The sequence below is a fragment of the Anas acuta genome, chromosome 10 (assembly GCF_963932015.1).
Source record: "Anas acuta chromosome 10, bAnaAcu1.1, whole genome shotgun sequence".
Classification (NCBI taxonomy): domain Eukaryota; kingdom Metazoa; phylum Chordata; class Aves; order Anseriformes; family Anatidae; genus Anas; species Anas acuta.
The window spans coordinates 10,474,586-10,494,546 of NC_088988.1; the positions used below are offsets into that span (position 1 = coordinate 10,474,586).

The window sequence follows — 19,961 nt, forward strand, 5'->3', positions numbered from 1 at the left end:
AAAAAAAAAAAAAGAGGAAGAAAAAAAAAAGCGGTCTTTCTATGGAAGATACGTTATAAAGTCCTCCATGACTCAGACAACTGCATGGAAGTACAAACCTCCATGTATTGTATCCTCCAAAGGATGCATCACAGCAGTTCTTGTGCTTGTTGCATGTATAGGAACAGAAGAATAGGGCATAATCCTATCCTTATGCAGTTTTTTTCATTCCAAATTACTGCTTTTTCACATTGCAACCCTCTCCTACCTAAGAGAATGATTGTCAAGCAGATTGAAATAATTTGGTCAGGACTGTGATTACAGTGAAGTTCTGCTTTGCTAGTTAAGCCAGTGTTTTGCCCCCAAAATTCAAGAATTTCGGACTCGTAACTGAAATAAACAGAATAAGAATGGCAAGCACAGTAAACCTGGGCCCACTCTATGAATCATTTTTCTATTTTATTTTCTTTTCTGAGGTTCACTGGGCTGTACAAATGTTGCCTTGTTATCATTACTGCAGCCAATACATTTTTCCTGCTTGGTAAGAGAGCAAGCCTTTTCACTCACTTTGAGCACGCTGTTCTTACAGGTAAAACTATTATTTATTTATAGGACAAATGAGAAAGGTACTTAAAGGAGTTCAAGTATGTAGAATGAGGTGGCAAGGTTTTCTTTTGCATCACAGATGAAAGTGATTTGCTGTCATCCCTCATTTGGAAGATCCTCCTTGCTGTCGATGTCCTAACCCACCATCCCCACGCAGTGAATCCAGGCCTGTGTGTGCCATGTTGTCATGGGCACCCCTGCTTACCCATGAACTCTGCTCCAGCAGAGCCTAAACAATCACACACAGACAGAGCAGAATTCTCTTTTCATCACAAGAGCTGAATTTATGCTCACGCTGTCTCTGCAGAAGCTTGTTTGCTCAAACACAGCAATATGGAGTCAAATGCCAAAAGTGCTGCAGCTTACAAGTTGGGGGTGAAAGGATGCGTTCTTGCAGACGAGGAGTCTCTTGCAGTAGCCTTGGTCAATGGAGGAAATTAAGGACCCCCGGGCAATTTCAGGATTTGGTCCTGCCTCTCGACTGCTCCAGCATTCATGATAGTGGCCAAAAAATAGCTGAGTGACTGTCTACCAGCTGGCTGCCAGCTACTCTCCTTCTCCTCAGAGAAGTAGAAGCAGCAGATTGGAAGTAAATCAATACAAAATAGAGGAGGATTCGAGCTTCCTGCCCCCAGCTCCACCTACTCTATAGATGTTTCCCAGCCTGTGGCCTATAGATTCCCAATTTTTGGTGGAAAACACAGGCTGATCTTGAAATGTGATAATTCAGAGGGAGGAAGGAGAGACTACCAGATGGCTCTGCTTTGCACCTACTTCAGTTTGCAGGATAACACTTCTTTATTTGCCATAAATTTATCATTCTCCCCCATCCTTGTGGCATGGAATGAAGTTAAACTTTTGGCCTCTTGGCCCCATCTTTCCACAGAACTAACAAAATGATGCAGTAACATTGAAGGGAGAATGAAGAGAGTTTGTCTTTCCTGTATGCATATGTGCAAAGGAGGAAAGAAAATAGGGGTGGGGGTGTTGTGGAAGAAAGCAAAGAAGCTCATAAAGAATATAAGTAGCAGATCTGGAAACACCCCCTCACTACCCACAGCAAGCATCTCATTCCTCTGAGAGTCTGCCTGGAGGTGTCTTAAATCCATGAGAAACAAGAAGGAACTATTTCTTCTCATGATCATCATCCAAGGCGGAATTATAGCCAGAATTCACAAACTTTTTGAGGTATATTGTTTACTAAAATACAAATTTAAACGATGCTTTCTTTCCTAATGTTCTTTGCTCTCTTCCTCCTATTGCAGTGTAAAACTATGAAGCAATTCCACTGGGGCATGGTGGGCCACTAATCCTCACACAGAGAGACAGCAGGATGTGCTGTGCTTTCAGATCTGTGCTTCATCGTCCTCCTCTGTCCTCCTTATAGCATCTCTTCAGAGATTCCACAGAGAAAATTGTAACCATGTTGTTATTCGCTTTCCACATAACTATTAGGCATGGGATGATGTCGTATTATACTATTTTTTGTTGTACCATACTCATCTCAAGGACTAAACAGTAATAAGACTTTAAGTACCCATTTCATGCCCTAGTACAAGCTTCCTGGTTTATGGAAATGTTAATTTTCTTCTATGATAATCTGCACAAATATAGTACGTGTAGCAGAATGGGAGTTAGAAATTTGTAGTTGGGAGCTCTAATTTTGCCAAGTTCAAGAGCAAATTCAGCACAGAAAATATGTCAATGGTAGGCTTTTAGACCATGTGTTACTTTTGCATAGAAGCTCAGTTTATGCATGTGATTTACATATTCTGATAAAATTCTCAACCAGGCTTGTAAAATTATAGTCCTAAAATTTGAAGTGCTGTTTCAGCATTTCCAAGTTCAAATCTAGGTTTGTGCCTGCAATAACTTATTTAGCAGGATTGTGTGGATCTATCACCAGCATACAGAGAAACCAGCTTACTAAAACAGCTTTGGTCCCCAGCATTGTGTGTGCGTTCTGAGCAGAAGTCTTCTGTGTCACTGGCAGAAAGAGGAGTTCAGCTTCAGGGCAATCTGCAGCCCAGGCATCAGCCATCCTGCTGCAGGCCAGAGAGGATTAGTGGTCCTACAGCCCCCTTGAATTGCCTCAGTTGTACCTCAACGCAGTCATCCCTTAACCCTGCAGGTCCTTTTTAATGAATTGTATGAACAAATAACTATGCTTAATATTTGGGATGTGATCTAGATGCTTTTGATAAATAAATCAAAATCTAACTATCCACTGGTTTTACATTCTGAAATCTATGCAGTTTTTCAGTGTAATTTTATTTTCAATGGCTTCCTAATGAGAAGGCTGCCATAACAACTTGCCCTGTAATACAACATAAATGCACATAATTCAATATTTGCTTTGTTTCAGATACAAATGTCTCAAATATGCTTCTTTGTTCAGAGACATCCAAACTTCAGTTTGGGTATAATGGCATTTACTGTAAACTTGCAAGCAGATTAATGCCTGCTCAGGAATGTATCTAAAGCAATGTTTTGCAAGCAAATCTATGCGCAGAATTTTTGTTTTCTCAAGAGAGAAATGTGCAAACGTGCAGCCTAGGTAAGAATAATTAAATCCTTTATGTCTGTTTCTATTTTAAAAGTTCTTCAGTGCTATTGCAGTGGCTACAAGGGCAAAGCTGCTTTTGCTACAGAACATATCTAAATGGAAATAGAGATAGTTACAAGTGTGGTACTGTGCTGCAGATGGTCTGGTCAGAATAATAGCTTTAATATGAGAATGCGTGCTTTCTCAACAGCTCCTGCTTTATTTTTGGTACCTGACAAGGACTCTAGGCATTAAGAACAAATTCCTTTTTCTATCCAAAAACACTATTCAAATGAAAATTGCAGCTTAGGCACAACAGCTATGATTTAAAATAATCTGAGCCAATTCTAAGAGGAGAATCTATCCTTAATAAAACATTGATTGTAGTCTTATTTGTCACCTCTAATGCGGTCTTTCTTAAAAAGGAAGAACTGTCTCCAGAAGGTCTGGTTTAGGCAATAAAGCAGGATGAGAAGGTTCCCTCTTTTCCAGACTTGGAGTTTTGTGGGGGAAAATTGTATTAAGCCTACATTCAAACGGAAACTCAGCAGGAAGAAAGCACTGAAAATAAGCATCATTTTCAATCAGCTAAGACTTTTATAACTTTTTGTTTTATTTTATTTTATTTTTAATGAGACTTGGTGGTAAATCTGCTAGGACTGAGAATGTGCAGTTTTCATAAAAACAGGCTCTATTTTTTTTAATTCAATCTCTAAAGTGCTTTCAGTCCCTGGAGTGAGTTGAGACCATTCATTGTAAGCGGGAGGCTCTTTGATTCCTATTTTTATCGTTCGGAGCAGGATGTCATGACAATCAGCATGATAGGTGGGCTCAGCACTGGGAGGATGATGACTTCCCTGAGCAGTTGTGGTGCCGGTCATGTGCACTGAATGGCTGATAGCTTCCTGATCCTTCCAGGCTATGGTATTGAGCTCTCTCTTCTGGTCAGTGCCTCATAAAGCCACAGCTACTGGATCTTGGAAGTAAACAAGGCAATGACATCTGCTCACTGTGCACCCCTCACCTCTCCATTTGCTTGTGCAGAGTAGTGCCCGGTGTCAGTGTAAGGCCCGGCGGACCAAACACCCTTACATTGCCAGGAGTTTTTCCCAATTCACCTTAACACAGGTGTGTCACCTTGGTGCTCAGAGAACGACACAAGAAAAAATCACTACCAGCTGAGGTGCAGCTGAAATATTTGTGCCAAATTACAGTGATTTCAGGACATTAGGCAGGGTTTTTGGACAGATTGGCTCAACATGGGCCCCATTTACTTACTGGAAGGACAGGCTGGGCTCAGAGCAGGAGGCGAGGTCTGCAAGGGTCTCCCTTGTCATCTCAAGGTGTCCGCAGGAAAATGCCATCCACTTGAATTTTCTTCTTGTGAAGTGGTGTTGGCCAGAAGGCAAGGGATTGCTTCATCCCAAAACAAGTTTGAGCTCATCCCTCCCACCTTCCGGATGCTTCTGTAGGGTCTCAATGTAAGCTGGTATTTTCCGGATAGCTTTATCTCAGCAGGTTCCACATTTGTCCATTTGTGAAAAAAATAAATGCTGTTCTCGAATTCAAGCTTCCAAAGCCTGTCTGTGGGAGAAAAGCCACTCTTTCTTGCACACAAACATTCGGTCTGTGCTCTAGCACCACAGAGCAGGGGGGCTCGGTGGACCCCTCCACCAGTTTGTCAGTAGAATTCCCAGTTTCAGAGGATGCTATCGAGTAGTGTAAACCTCCCATTGTTTGCAAACACCCTGGGTCAGTAGGGGTTTGGAAATCACATAGCATTTTTGCGAAGAACAGATCAACATTTAATACTTCTTAATCATCTCTGTAAGTGAACAAAAGGACAGCATTTTGTAGATAAAAGTCTGGTGAATGGTATCTCTTTCTTGTTGGCTGCGAGAACACATTTAACATTGCCTTTCATTAAGCTTTCACAGCACAGTAATGCCCAGTCATACTATGACCAAGATCGATTGTTCCAGGACTACACAAGGTAGGAGCTGTTGCAAATATTTTGATCATGTCACTTCTCCACAGCATATACACAGCTTTTACGAAGGCTTTAGAAAATCCAGTATAAATAGTTTTAATCAAAGGAACATGGGTGAGAAAGTCAAGCATGGTTATATCTATGTGTGGGCGAGAACAGAAGTTTTGCACCTGGTATGGGAAGGCTTGTGCATTCGTATCACCCAGCCCATCTGTTTATCAATATTATGATCACTCAAGAAAAGCTCTGCATTTTAAAACCCTTAGTTTTGATTTTCATAGTTTTGTCAGCAATTTATATATGATTGGCAGAACTTTGGATATAAAAGCCTCCTTCAAGCACAGAAACATTAGGCTCAATCATGAGATTTTATAGCTACTGCATCTGGATCCATTTCACTTTGCTGCCGAATGCTGAAACGCTGAGGATTCCCACTTGCAACTTGCTCTGCTACCACGGTGTCTAAAAATAACTTACATAAAGAGCTATACTGTTTTTGGATACTTTGCTATACATTTTGTGTTAACCTGACTCCACATATGGTCTTCCTGAGGAGCACAAATACTGCCAGATGTACAGTCATGAATCCTGTACTTGCAAGATGGGTGCAAACAGCTGAATTAGCACCACTCAGTGCATGAGCTGTGCTACCTGCTCCTGTGAGCTCCCGAGGGGGGAATCGTACATGGTAGCCTTAACTCCCTGGGTGGAATATCCTGATTTAGTCTTGACTCTTCCAAGTGCTAGCAGAGGTTTGACACTGTGCGTCTGAGAGCACCCTTAATTATATTACTCTTCCTCTGCTCGCTACTGGTATAATGAAAATATTTTTTCATTTCAGTGATTGAAGCCTATGTGACATCTAACCAGTGACTCAGACAATAAAACCACTGGTCCTTTTATCTTTCCATTATTCCTTAAGCAATCTGATTCTGTATTTTTCATTTCATATGTACATTGGCTGAAAACCTTAACAATATTACAACTGTAAGTTTTATCTATTTTGTGAGGCAGATTGCTCTAGTGCCTTTCCAAATAATAGCTATTTCTCCTTCAGGTTCTTTGCTTGAAGACTTTAAAAGTCTTCATATATCTGCAATTACCATCTATTAATCCAACAGTGTAATCAATCTAACACCTCCATTGTATTAGAAATGGTTTTGATGTTTTTTCTAATTTAATCTCATCTGAAAAATTTGAAATGTAGCTTTCAACTCCATCAGTCATGTCATTTGTATATATGATAGTACAGTGGAAAGATTGAGTTCAAAAGTTCAGGCACATAACTTTTTTCTAAGTTCTTGTTGGGTTACAGGTTATTTATCCTTTCTGTTTAGGCCTTCTCTTTAAAACCCTGTGAGTTACATTAGATGCCTTGAAATTCTGTCCTACCCTTTTTTTTTTTTTTGTAAAAAAGATTTTTTTTTTAGCCATGTTTTTTGGTGGTTTGTGTGTTTGATTATTATTTTTATTGTTGTTTGTTTTGTTTTTCTCCAGAAAAATAACACAGATTCAATTCTCAGAAATATAATCTCTTATTTGGGAATAACATGACATACCACATCATTATTTCTTCCTAGGGATGGTGTCTGGTTGCTTCCAAATTGATCTGCAGTATGGTTTGACTTCCTGCTTTAGAGAGGACTGGGAGAAGGTCTTACAGGTGGGTCTGGAGTGGATTGAAACCAGCTCAACCATAGATACAACCCTGTGGAGCACAACTGATACCGATTTTACTACTGAGCTGATAGAAAAATAGCCACATTTTAAAGCACCGAGTCTGAAAATTTTTGTGATTAAAGCTTCTGAAATCCACAGCAACATTAGCATTAAAATTGTCATAAATGTATTTCAAGACATCTTGGAAACAAGAAATTCCAGTACATAGGTCAACCAAAGACTTGGGTCAGTTGGAACCTTTCCGTAAACTTCTCTCAGTTTTGGATCAAGTCAAGGAAAAGGTGGATAGAACTAACTGAGGTATCAGGTTATTTTGGTCACTAGTCCTATCTGGGCAACAAGCCAGGACAGAACAAAGCAAGACAAAATTGTCTATCTTCTTCTCCCTCCAATGTTGTATGGATAGGCAGATGTATTTGATTTAAAGTATTTCTGTAGTGTTCAGAGCATGTGGTATTCTTATATCCCGCCATTCTGTCACCAGAATATTAACCTTCAGGGCTGTGAACCTAAAAACGTTCACTTGGAGAGATTTTTATAGTTGTTATATTTTTTGAAGAATTTAACATAATTAAATAGTGTCTGTTGTCTATCTTTTACTTTAGTTTCTTCATCTGAAATTAAGTTTCTTTTTCTAAGGCCAACTCGCTGCTACCCGTAGAGAGTCTACACGTGCTTGGGAGGAAACGTCTGTTCACACGTCTGGATCAATACTGTGTTTCCATGGACATCCCTGAGCCCCTTTCATCTGCAGGTACTGCAGCAGTCTCACACCGGGTGCTTGACTGGAGGCCTGTGGATGCTTACACATTGCTTGTTACTTCTTCCCAGCTTTGTAAAGAAAGACCAATTGGTCAGATTAAAGCTTGGCTAAGATCACATAACTTCAGCCAGAAAAGCGATGATATTCATGTTCCACTTCCTGGGAGCAGCTGGGAATGCCTGTTTGAACAGAAAATACTGTCTGTGCAAAAGCCACCTCCTGCATGGGGTTGGCTGGGAGCTATTGCAGCTATTAAATGCCTGCAGCAAGAGGGGAAGAGGGAGGAGGAGAGGCACGCTGCCGGCTTTTGGCTGACCAGCTGGCATAAGAGCTGCCTTGTTTGAGGGAGAGATCTGGGGAAAAGGAAGGGTGGAAAAGAGACCCCTAAGCTGCTGAGAAACGGAGACTAGATTTGGTAGGGTACAGATTTAAGGCTATGTCTCTACATTCCCTCTGGTTTTGCTGAAGTTACTGGAACCTCTCAAGGACCCAGCTGGCTGCCTAGGCACAACTGATTGCAGAATTGAACCCAGACAATTGTATCTGAAATTGTCTTTAAAATGGTTAAAACATTTTTGAATGTCGATCATGTGAGGAGAAATCTGTTATCTTTATCAAATCTATTCTTTGTATGATCCTGGGCTCAGAAGAGTCCTTGTTATACTTTTCTTTGTACTGTTCATACCATCAAGGTAACTTATCATTGTTGCACAAGAAAAAGAAACATATCAAATGAAAAAAATCAGTTTTATAGTTGGCAAATGCCTGTATTTTGTCTTTGTATGATATGTTGTCATTCATCATCTAACCTTGGGGAAATCACGGGCACTCTAACAATGTAAGAGGCCAATAAAAAAGAAAATGATTTCAGTAAAATTGTAGCTGGGGATATGTAAAAGAGAAAAGCCCCTGGGTAATAAAAATTACCCATGCATAATGGCTGTGAATGTATCAAGCAGGCGTGCTGTAAACAATGTGCTGCATCAACTCAGCTACAGGATGTCCCTGTCACCAGGCTTGGGTTTTCAATGGTGAAGGGAGAAGAAGAGGAGAGTCAGGAGAAGAAGAGGTCAAGCCCAAAGCATAGGACTAAGAAGCCACGTAGTCGGTAAGTGCTCATGTGTCTTTACCTATCCCTTTTGCCTCTTTGTTAGAGCTGTCTCCTTTGATCTTGCCTTTCTCATTATTGCCTCTGCTACAGAATTTGGGCTCAGTTCCAAGGTCGAGGTCTGCTTCTGCTGAACATCTCCCATATCTTTCCCTTGTTAGTCAGGCTGTCTCATTAGAGTCTGGCAGGCTTGCAGGGTGCCTGTAGCAATGGTATTCCTCACTCTTTCTTTGGTGTACTACTGTGACTGCTTTCCAATTGATATTTGGGTAATATTTTCTACTGTCATCCCCTTTGGGCTTGGTTGGCATAGCTTTAGGAGGCTTCTTAATGTCCAGATCTTTAGCCTTCACTGTACTTACTTGAAGACCTAGCCCTAATCCATGCCTTAGTAATGACCCATGGTCCTGAATACTTTGAACGAGGCAGTCTTTTACAAGAAACTGCTTTTATCAGCAAGTATTGTTCTCACAGACTGCTGTCTCAGCAGTGCTGCTTGTGGTGGAGGTTTAAAGTGTACTAGATGTTTTCATTTTATATTTTACATTTTTGTTTATTGTACTTTTTAAATGTGCTGACTCTCGCACTAGTGAGAAGAATAAATCTAAAAATAAATTTGAGATTAGGGTTAGGTCAATAAGTGGGACTGTGTCCTTCCTCATAGCCAGAAGTTACCATACAATGAGCATTTGACTGCCTTGGGCAATTAATTGCCTATCCTGTTTGTCTGACCAGCTCCTAACAAGCAAAAGTGACATGTATAAAACAAGTCATTGTTGATACAGAATTATTACAAATAAAGGGTGTTTTTTTTCCTGCCAGCTAGTCCGAGTGATGTGGGAAAGGTCCCTGAACTTTGACTCTAAAGTTAAGAAAGTCTTCCAGAAGCAGTCAGTCAGAGCTCTCACAGCACATAAAGTTCTCTGCAGATAAACAAGTCTAGACATAATCCCTCCTTCTCTTCTGCTGCACATTACCCCAGTGACTCTTTATTAATAGGAGTCTCCTTTTTTTCTATGTGACATTTTCCATTTGCAGTGACATAAAGGATGCACAGTGAGGGCTGGACCCCTCCCCACAGCCACTGCGTTTTTTGGCTCACTGCCTCCCTGTTGTCCACCACTGCAGATTTAAGCTCCTTGTCTCCATCTCTGTAGACTGTCACAGCTCTTATTGTGAGCTACTGTGAGTTTTCTCTGTGAAGCAAAATGCTGCTGAATCAAGTCCTTTGTATCTCCTTATTCTGGTTTTAAAAGGGTTTCACTAATCCTGTTGGCACAAATATTCAAGCCAAAAAGCTGGGTAAATGAATCCATGATGAGCTTGGTGCTGCTGTAGCTGACTTCCTCTGGTACAAAGCTAGGTGGTTTCAAATTAGCTGGGGTGTCAATACGCTCCACCGCAGTCATTTCTGCGCCTGAAGCAGAGACGTGCCCAAAGAGTCTAAATTAGTAACAACTTCGCTGATTTTATTCCAGCTGCACCAGCTGTTTGTTTATGTAGATAGCCAAACAGCAAACACCCACAGAGCTGTTAGCTCTGCAAATCTTCAGTAAGTATTTCCTAAACTACTGCTGACAAATTTCTGACGAGACCTTACTCTCTGCAGAATCTATTAGGTGTTGTCAAAGCAGCATTAGTCAGCCTGTCATCAGGCAGGCATTGCGGGTGTGACTCAGGGATTTGCATTGCCATAGTCAGTGCGGAAACGCCACGCTGGGAAAACCTCCCGCAGGACCCGAGCCTCGCTGAGGTGGGGGACCCTGACGAAGTGCCCAGGGGTGTGATTACAGAAAGAGGCCTGAGCTCGGAGAGGTTTCTCCTTCTCCCTTTTTTTTTTTTTTTTTTTAAATCTGGAAACAGGTGAAAATCACCTCTTTTTGGTCTTGGGACAGCAGCGAATGCTGTTGCTTTTCTGCCCCTACTCAACAGAACGCAAAGGGGCAGAGCAGTGGGAAGAAAGGGCTGCCACACAGTGTGCAAGTAGTAACAAGTAAAACAATGCATAAATCAGGTCCTAAATTAACACTGCTGTGTCACATTTAGTGGTGGAGCTGTTCTGGTTTATACATGCTTTATACGCCCTGGTCCTCTGTAAGCCCACAGGTAGTTCCACTGGACGGGGAGCTGGCTGCGGGGAGCGCAGGCCGCACGCGGGTTGAGGCCTGCACTCTGCTCGCTGCTCCCTGGCATCTCCCCAGTTCTGAAACTCAATAAGAACCCACATTATTTTCTGAAGCCAAATTATTTATCTCTGACCCTAGTGTGATGCCAGCCTGGACTACAAGAGTCATTGCTGTCAACAGTAATGGTAGCAAAAAAATTACCACATCTTCTGAAAATGAAAACAAAAAAAAAAGTCACCTCTCCTGCCAGCGTAAAAAGCAAGGACACCAGGCAAGAGTTCAAACAGAGCCCCTGCATACAAACAAACAAAGATGCCTGTCAGGGCTTAAGGGGAAAAAATGGCACAGCTGTAGCACCACATTAGCAAAATTGTATGAGCCTTTTTATTTTCAAGGATGCAGACAGATGCCACCTGAAATACAGGATGCTTGGAAGTACCACACACACACATACACACATGCACACGATTAAACCACACACGTTCTTTGAGCTTCCTTTCTGACTCTCCTTAGCACAGATTGCTTTAACACTGCAAATGCTGATGGAAACCAAGTGAAACTGTTCTCACAATAGCTTAAACTTGTCCAGAACTAAAGGGTAGTTTAGCAAGGCAGTTTTTCAGACAGCAAGTAACCTTTTCTCAGAAATTACTTTTATGTTTGTGACTGTAAAGTTAAAATCAGACAATTATACCTTAAATTAGAGGCTAGCCAGCAAAGGAAGGTGATTGTGGTTATTATGTTTGATGCCCAAGTTGAATCTCATTGAGCCTAATTTTCATGCAGATATTTGTAAATATTTGTGCCCAGACGTCGTGCAGGGAGGCTGCCAGGGAGAGCAGCAGCTGTGCCCAGAACCCAGCAGGTCCGTTTCTGGGAAGGAAGGCTGTGTCTCTGAAATAAACCCAGCCTTGCACTCTGATCAAACTGGTGCTCTTTGAAAAATGTCTCTAAATATGATCCGTTTTTAAAATAAATGCTAGTCAGTTGATTCATTAAAAGGCAAAGAGACATAGCATATACTCAGTACAGATAGGAGACTGCTTTGTACATTTGGTACAGCTTCCACTGCCGGGTAGAAAGGCTGTATTTTGTCTTTTTGGGGGGAAGAGCAATTGTCTGGAATACCATTTTTTACAGTTCAAAAGATAATTGAATTCTCTGATTCATGTTTTTTATCTTCTCTGTCCTCTAGCATATTCTTGCCCAGTCTCCTCCATTCCCACCTCAGCTGCCATGTTAGAGCTTTCTCATGGGAATGGGCTTTGGAAAACGGAGAGCGTAATTGGGCTGACCAAACTGAAACATTGCTGTAGTCACAGGGCATAAAATATGATTAGATAATCCGATAGGCCAATTGCTTAGCACTTTATTTTTAAATTGAATCCAAGAGCCAGCTGGGTTGAATTTTCAGTCCAATGAAGAGGAGATCAGATGAGCCATTTGTATGAATAGGAAGTCGTAGATCTCATCTTCTGCGGTTGGTGCTGAAGGCGAGCCCTTGTTTTCACTTTGGGGCAGGAGCACTGGTGACTTTTGGCCAGAAATGGCTGCACAAAGGATGTGTGCTGTGGCAGACGCGTCCCCAGCAGCACTGCCGTCCGTCTGCTGTTGCAGCCCTGCTGTTGCTGCACGGTGGAACAGCGTAAAACGGGCAGAGCTGAAGAAAGGGCTGTTTCAATCATTAGAGGGCAGTATCAAAAGAAGCAGGTCTTTCTTTCCTAGCAAGGAGGGTAGGGGTGATTCATGTAGAAAAAGGCAATGTCATCCGTGCAAAGCCTGGATGAACGTATTCACTCATTCAGATTAGCTTCCTCTCTTCATAGTTGGCTGTAATTTGTGCAAGAGAAAGCAATTTCTTCATCATCAACAAATGTAAATCTTGATAAACCAGTAGCTTAAAATTTTAATGCAAGACCTCAGAGTGGAAAATACTTTCCATATAAACAGTAAATAATTAAAGAGGATTTTCTGACAAAAATGTGGAAAATCTGACTTGAAATCAGTGTGAAGATATGAATCATAATGTACAAAAGCCTGAAGGCATTAATCTTTTGAGAAAATATTTACATAAGCATCTTATAAGCTTGTTTGGGGATTTGTTGTGCACTAGGTGGAGAGTATATTATGCAGACTAATGAAAGAAAAATTAAAATTAGTAAACATGTTCTGTATTATGACTGTACAATCTATTGCTAGGGTTCAAGTAAATTTGTAGTATCAAAAGGAACTTGTGTAGGAAATGATACTTTCCTATTGTACAATTGGTCAGATGCTCACAAATGCAGGCTAGAGCAAATTTTCTGTCACACGGTGCTTTAACTTCATCAGTTTCTTCCCCCACTAACACTGCAGGAGGTGGTGCAAATCCCCTCTGCCTGCCATTAGTGCCACTTTGGGTTTGCCATTCGCAATATAGCCAATTTACCACTTCTCCGCAGAAAAGGCTGTGCATTTGAAAATGACAAATGCTGAGGGAATAAATCATGAGGAATGTGAAGTAACTTTTTTTTCCTCAGTTGTTTCCACACTAGCATTTGTAATGCTGTTGGGGTAACAGCTGCAGTAATACTACATGTCTAAAAAACAGTTTTGTAAAATGTCACTACATCCCTTTCTGTAAAATATATACTTAGAATAAACAAAAATGTCCATACTAATTAGCAACAATTTAAAAAAAGAAATTACAGGATAGTGGCTTACCTCTTACACCTGGCAACTGACCATTACTGACCTGTGCTGACATCACGCAGCACATTTTTTATGTAGGATAAGGGAACACAGCTTAGGAAAACAAAGCTGACAGCTCAGGAAACATGAATCTGTGCACTTTGCAAAGGGCACAGAGATGAGTGTAATCTATGTGTCCATGGCTATGGGTTAGCAAAAAAGCCAATATATGAACAGACTGAAAATCATTGAGAAGTCTCCTTTTATTGAAGCAAAACAATATGTGGCAATACACAAAAACTGATTCTTTAAAGCTGTCAGAGATTTAGAGAAACATTACAGAGATCATCACATTGGCCACCAATTCCTATGAAAACAAACAAACAAATAACAACAAAAAACAACCGAGCCCCCCCCCCCACTAAAAAGAACTCTTCCAAGCATTTTTGCTAGTGCTGTTGTAATACGTGTTTTATGAGAGAAGGTTTCCTGTGGCAGCAGATTACAAATACAGAGGAGAGATTGATTTAAGTGGAACATTGGCGGTCTATACTAAGGATCTGCCCCCCCTACCCAAAAATAAAATTACAAAAATTTACAAAAAGCAGTTAACAGACTGCGAAGTTACCTTAGAGTCTCCAGACCTTGATGGGTGCATTTTGATCATAGTAGATTTTCTTACAATGAAGTGAAAGTCAATGGGGAGAGTAATGAGGCAGTATAATGCTTTACCTTTCTTGTCTTTTATAATAATTTAGTTCAAGCAGACTTTGGGAAAATCACACTTTTATTTCAAGATCCAAAAAAAATCAATACAGTAGTATACATTTAGTGCTTGAGGGAAAATCTACTCAACAGTGTTTCATGATGAAAATGCCAAAGGCAGATGCTTTTCTTCAGTCTGTTACTTTGAAGGGACAAAGCTTCAGTTACCCTTTTCATATAGGGTAACTGAAGCTATGAATGCACTCACTGACACTGCTGAGACAATAAGGTGAACTCTAAGATTTATTTTGCCTGGACAGCAGAATAAAAACTTAAAATACACAGGGATGAAGAACAATTCACAGAAAAATGAAAAATCCTGGTACCAATTTATCAGTGCTGGTTTCAGAGTGGCAGATTCAGGAGTGCAGAGTGTGCAGAGGAGAGGTGGAGTGCAAACTGCTCAGGAGCTGGGAGAAGACACACAGCTGAGTCTCAGAGGTGAGGGAGAGGAAATTTTCCTAGTGATCCCTGGGGACTCAGCAGCATGATGTAATTCAGAAAGATGCGGCCTGGACTCAGAGCAGAGCAGCTGTTCCTCCCTCATCACCTATGCAAAGAGACAACCAGCCAGGCCATGCTCATGTTCAAATCTTTTTTTGTTTTGCTTTGTCTAATTCCACAGATTTGAATTTTCCCTATTTAAGAAATACATTGTTCTACTCAGTGTTTGAATAACAGTTGAAGATGAGAGCCCTCACCATGCCTTTTATGTATCTACCAGGCAGAATTACCTCAAAAATCTGGCTAGTGCCAAATCCAACTACATGTTCCAGCGTTGGAGCTCTTGTACACCCAAACTGCTACAGTGGCAATTTTGAAGACACCAAAAATGCAAAATCAGGCCTTCAACTTGGAAGAGGATGATCTTTACCATGGAGGTAAATGCTACTGGGAGGTAAGTGACAGTAATGACTGAATCTTGTTATAGAGGGAAATGCTCTAAACTAGTCTCTAAGATATTAAGGTTACATTATCTCAGTTGCAGAGTCAAATGCAGTGCAAAGAGAAAATCAGAATTACCTGTGTGTGCCATAGAGCTGGTGGTGCCTACCAGTATAATTTCTGTGGTTGGGATTTCAACTGGCTACCTGTATAGCCACATTGCAAATGTTTAATTTGTGTATATTGCAGGAATTTCACTCTTTCAAGTCCTGAGACAGGATGTCTTAGGTAAGAGACAACGTAATTTTTTTGTTTGTTTGTTTCTTCCCTATGGAATGAAGAAATAGAGTCTTAGTTTCTTCTGAGATTTAATACAACACAGGTAATTCTTCTAACTCTCATCAGTTGTTTTTGAAAAGAGGTTAAAATGACAAGGGTAAGAGATGAGGAAATTAAAATAAACTGGAGTAAGAGGCCCAGAAAGCCTGTTTTAGAGAACAGACACTACAAGGCAGGAGACCTTTTCTCTAAGGAGGGCAAGAATGTCAGAAGCCATTAATAACAGTATTCGGAAGAGTATACTGAAGATTTTTTTTCTCTATACTTGTGACAGGAAAAGAAAGAAAGGCAAAGTGAGCTTCCCTTCCTCCTCCCACTAACTCTGCTCAAGTCTAAGCAGAAAGCATCACCACTAGGGACACAAAGCACTGCAATATTTTACTCCAGTTTACATTAAAAAACTTTTTCATTCTTTGAGTGAATGGGAGGAAGTCCCATGCAGCTCAACAGCTTATCAATAAGAATGTCTAAAGAGGGTGTTGGTCTGTTAATCTGGGCCCCCAAAAAGTATTTTTTTATTGTCAAATGGGCAGTCCAGGGAAGAAATTTCAGATTCTTGAATTATGTATTTTGTAGTAAATGTGACCTTTGGGTAAAAAAACATAAAGAGCTAGAGGATGACTAGGTGACTTCCAGTTTTCTTAATATACATGCTCCTCTCCAAACTTTCTGGAATCAGTCTTTCCCTTTGATTGCCCTGCAGCTTTCACACACCACTTCAGAACCAGCTGTGGAGTAGTTGCAGTTTTCTCCCCAAATTTGGCCATCAAAAAGGTGTTTAATTATGCACATTTCTTAATAATACTGCACAATTTTGTTATAACAAACATTAACTTCATCTGCAACCTTCATACAAATAGTGATAAGTACCAGTCTGAGCTGGCAGCTTTTCTTGCATACCACTGCCCTTCACAATTTTGAAACACAACTGAGAAACACAATTTTGAGTTACTGCTCTACTGCTGATGACCAATGCCTTTTCACTATAGTTCTGATATTGATATCAGAAGAAAGTATTGTGATATAGCAAAGTATTTGGGTAAAGCACTTTGGAAGGAGTCAAGTGCTTTGCAAAGAGACAGAGAGAAGTGCAGAGCCTGAGTAGGAAGCCGTGCTGCTGCAGAGCCAGGCTAGTGTTGTAGAAGTGTTGCTAATCTTTGTGAACATTGAGCATGATTTGGTCAATAATACATTCAGCATTGCAATAGTACCCTGGCATCCGCAGATATGGATCCATTTTATAGTTGCACAGTGAAATGGCAGGGAAAGAGCTGATAGTGATGGATTTCTTCCCGTGCAGAGACATAGGCTAACACAGATCCCAGTGCTGCTGCTATATGGGGTCCTGCTCAGATGAGCAGGTACTCAGGGCCATGTCCACTGCCAGTGCTGGGACTTACTCCAACCAATGGCTATACCTAAGCAAAACAGGTTTGGGACTATACACAGATAATAAATGAAACTTCTCACGTATTTTGATATTGAATATGAAAAATATGTAAAATAGTATGTGTCTTTTTCCATTAATGTGAAATGAAAAAAATGAAACAGCTAATTTGAAGAAGAGTAAATGAATCACATTGTGTTAAGGGATTCAGGAATGTCACAGTTCTTCACCTGTTCACTGGTCAGCAATTGTTTGTCATAGAATCAAAGAATCATTAAGGTTGGAAAAGAACAACCATCTGGTCCAACCATCACTGATGTGTACTGGGTCTGTTCGGGATGTAGTTAACTGTCCCTGCAGCAGTCCATACACTCCCTAAGCCGTGTCCCTAAGCGCCACCTCCAACCTCTCCTTCAACATCCCCAGGGACAGTGACTCCGCCACCTCCCTGGGCAACCCGTCCCAACACCTGACTGCTCTTTCTGAGCAGAAATGTCTCCTCATTTCCAGCCTAAACCTCCCCTGGCACAACTTGAGGCCATTCCTAGTTCTCTGTGACAAGAGGCCGACCCCCAGCTCCCCGCACCTTCCTGTCAGGTAGCTGCAGAGAGCAACGAGGTCTCCCCTCAGCCTCCTCAACACCCCCAGTTCCCTCAGCCGCTCCTCACAGGACTTGTGTCCCAGGCAGCAGCACGCAGAGACTAGAGAGGCCCGCACAACCTGCAATTTTATTTTATTTAATATTTACTTTCCAGTTTCTGTCGCTCCCCTGCAAGCTACCTCCGACCCCGTCCCTCCCCGGCTGCCCGTTCCCCGCCCCTGCGCCGAGCAGCCCGCCCGGCCCGCAGCCCGGCCCCGCCGCCACGTGACGGGCGGAGGGCGGCGAGGCAACATGGCCGCGGCGGGGTAAGCTCCGCTCAGCTCCTCGGCCGCGGTACCGGCGCCGTGCCCCGGCCGCCCGCCCGCACCCCCTGTGGTGGCCCGGCCCCGCCGAGGCGAGGGCGGCGGGGAGGAGCCGCGGGGGACCCCTGGGGGGTCGGGGGTGGCGGCGGGATGGTGGGGGTGGGGCTCCGGGCGGCTCGCGGTGCAGCCTGTCGCGACAGCCCTGTGGTGACAGCAGCCCGTGTGTCGCGGTGGAGCAGTCGGGGGGGCCGCGGGTCGCGGCGGTGCCCGGTCCGTGCCGGCTGTGTGCTCACAGAGCCTCCCTGCCCCTCTGCTGGGAGGTGATGCTGGCGGGAGGCGCACGCAGGTAGCACGGGGGCTCGCTGCTTTTTTACGGCTGAACGGAGCCGGTGTGCCCCTGCTCGCAGATTTGGGACAGGGCCCAGCGCCAACAGTCCTTGCTCGGTCCAGCTGACAGGGGAGCTACGCCACAAGGCAGGGAGCGGATGGGACATGGGACGGGACAGCGGCTCAGAACTGCTGAGGTAGTTAGAAGAAGTGCTTAGCTGGCAGTGAGGGACACGGCCAGTTTGCGCCATAAAGGCAGGGGTTGCTTGTACTGTTTCCCTTGCAAAGCGTAGTTCCCTTACAAAGCCAGTGCTGCTGGTAGGCCTCTTGCACTGCACATATTTGATGTGGAAACAGCATCAGAAATTGGCTAGAACTCAAGCTGATGTTGATGATTCGGTCTGTTCCTCAAAACAAATAAATAAAGCCCAGCTAACAGATAGATAACTTCTGGAAGAATAGTTTCATGGGTTTCTTAGCTTTATTAAAATCTGGATCCTGTCATCATGGCCTCAGTGGAACAGCATGGCAGACCAGGAGTTTTCTTCTGAAAACCAGGGGTGCAAAAGACTAACTGAAAACCAGAAATAAAATGGAATTCCTGGTTGCCAGTGTGTTCTGGTTGTTGCATCAAAACAAAACCAAAACATTAGATGGATCATACCATAACAAAATATCTCTCTGAAAATATAAAACTTCTGAAATAAGCTTTGAAAATCAACAGTTCCAGGCAAAAGAAAAATATCCTTTAAAGAAACAGATGCAGTTTAATGTTCTTAGCTACACTTTACTTTGAGTATAGTAAAATAAAAGAGCTCTTGTGTGGGCTTAGGCCTAAGTGATCATAAAAATTGTATGTGACAGGCAGCAGGGAAACTGCCAGCTGCTGTGAGAGGCCTTTCCAGACTGAGTAATGGCCGAGTTCTGGAACCAGGCTAGTAAAATGAGGAAGCTGAACTTCAAGTGTCCTCTCCTGGTCTTGCAAGTAGCCATTTCTAACACTGACAATTGCTTATTTGTGGAAGTTTGCATAGGTTCAAAGATGAATGTGCTATAAACCAGTGCTTACTTCTAATACTCATCATTACAAATTATCATATATATAGTTCTGCGTTACAGTTCTGAGTTGAGTTTGTGGCTGTAGACACCAGGCTCCCTGTACTAATGGAAGAATCAGACCTTGAAGGAGCAGCCAGGGTATCATACCTAAGTTCTGATATTTTTATGTCTTGTGAGATGTAAAGTGGGTGACTGATCAGAGATCACAGACCAAAACTGAATGCTTCCAGCTCCTTCTTGAGAAGGAACTTTGTGATAGTATTGTTAGGTGGTGAATTCACAGAGAGCTTTGTTTTGATCCAATTGCATGTGTATTTCCAGGATTGATACACGAGGCAGTCATATACGTGCACCCACCCAACTTACTGTATGTGACATTGCAGTGAATTATAGTTGAAACTGAAGTGCTAAATAATGATCATGGCTATACTGCATAGACACAGCATTTTGAACCAGTTGGGTTGGAAGAAATATTGGGGGAAAAAAAAAGACCAGGCTGGTAGTAACCTACTTACCTGTCGTGTATGTCTTGCCAATAGAGCAATGGTCACAAGAGAGTGGTTACACAGCCAGTCCTGTGTTTGAAGACATGCACTGTCATCTTGAGTATTGACAGAGTTCTCTTACCAAATCGCTGCTTGCAACAGAAAAGCACCCGTGTAGCTGGGCTCTTTTTCTTTAGCCTTAAACACCTGTGTAGGTGCTAGTCTCTGACAAAACTCTGCAGAAATTGTGGAAAGCTGGTGCTAGGGCCACGTGTACAGAATGAGTCAACCTCTGCAGGCAGAGCAAAGTAGCACCTTTGGGTGTCTTGCTGTGATGTTACTTC

General features: G+C 42.3%; 1 protein-coding gene and 1 long non-coding RNA gene across 4 annotated transcripts in view; both read left to right on the top strand.

The window, feature by feature from the left end:
* LOC137861836 (uncharacterized) overlaps positions 1-15,320 on the top strand; it is a 244,903-nt gene extending 229,583 nt beyond the window's left edge. Inside the window, exons 8-11 of the long non-coding RNA XR_011099883.1 lie at positions 6,701-6,783; positions 7,440-7,554; positions 8,556-8,671; positions 14,957-15,320. This is a non-coding gene — a long non-coding RNA (uncharacterized lncRNA). The remainder of the gene's footprint in view (positions 1-6,700; positions 6,784-7,439; positions 7,555-8,555; positions 8,672-14,956) is intronic.
* Positions 15,321-17,595: 2,275 nt separating this feature from the next.
* The window catches only part of PEPD (peptidase D), a 133,196-nt gene continuing 130,830 nt past the window's right edge, over positions 17,596-19,961 (top strand). For all 3 annotated transcript variants that reach the window (XM_068693766.1, XM_068693767.1, XM_068693768.1), the window contains exon 1: positions 17,596-17,749. In XM_068693766.1, coding sequence (XP_068549867.1) covers positions 17,736-17,749 — 14 coding nt within the window. In that variant the 5' untranslated portion in view covers positions 17,596-17,735. The remainder of the gene's footprint in view (positions 17,750-19,961) is intronic.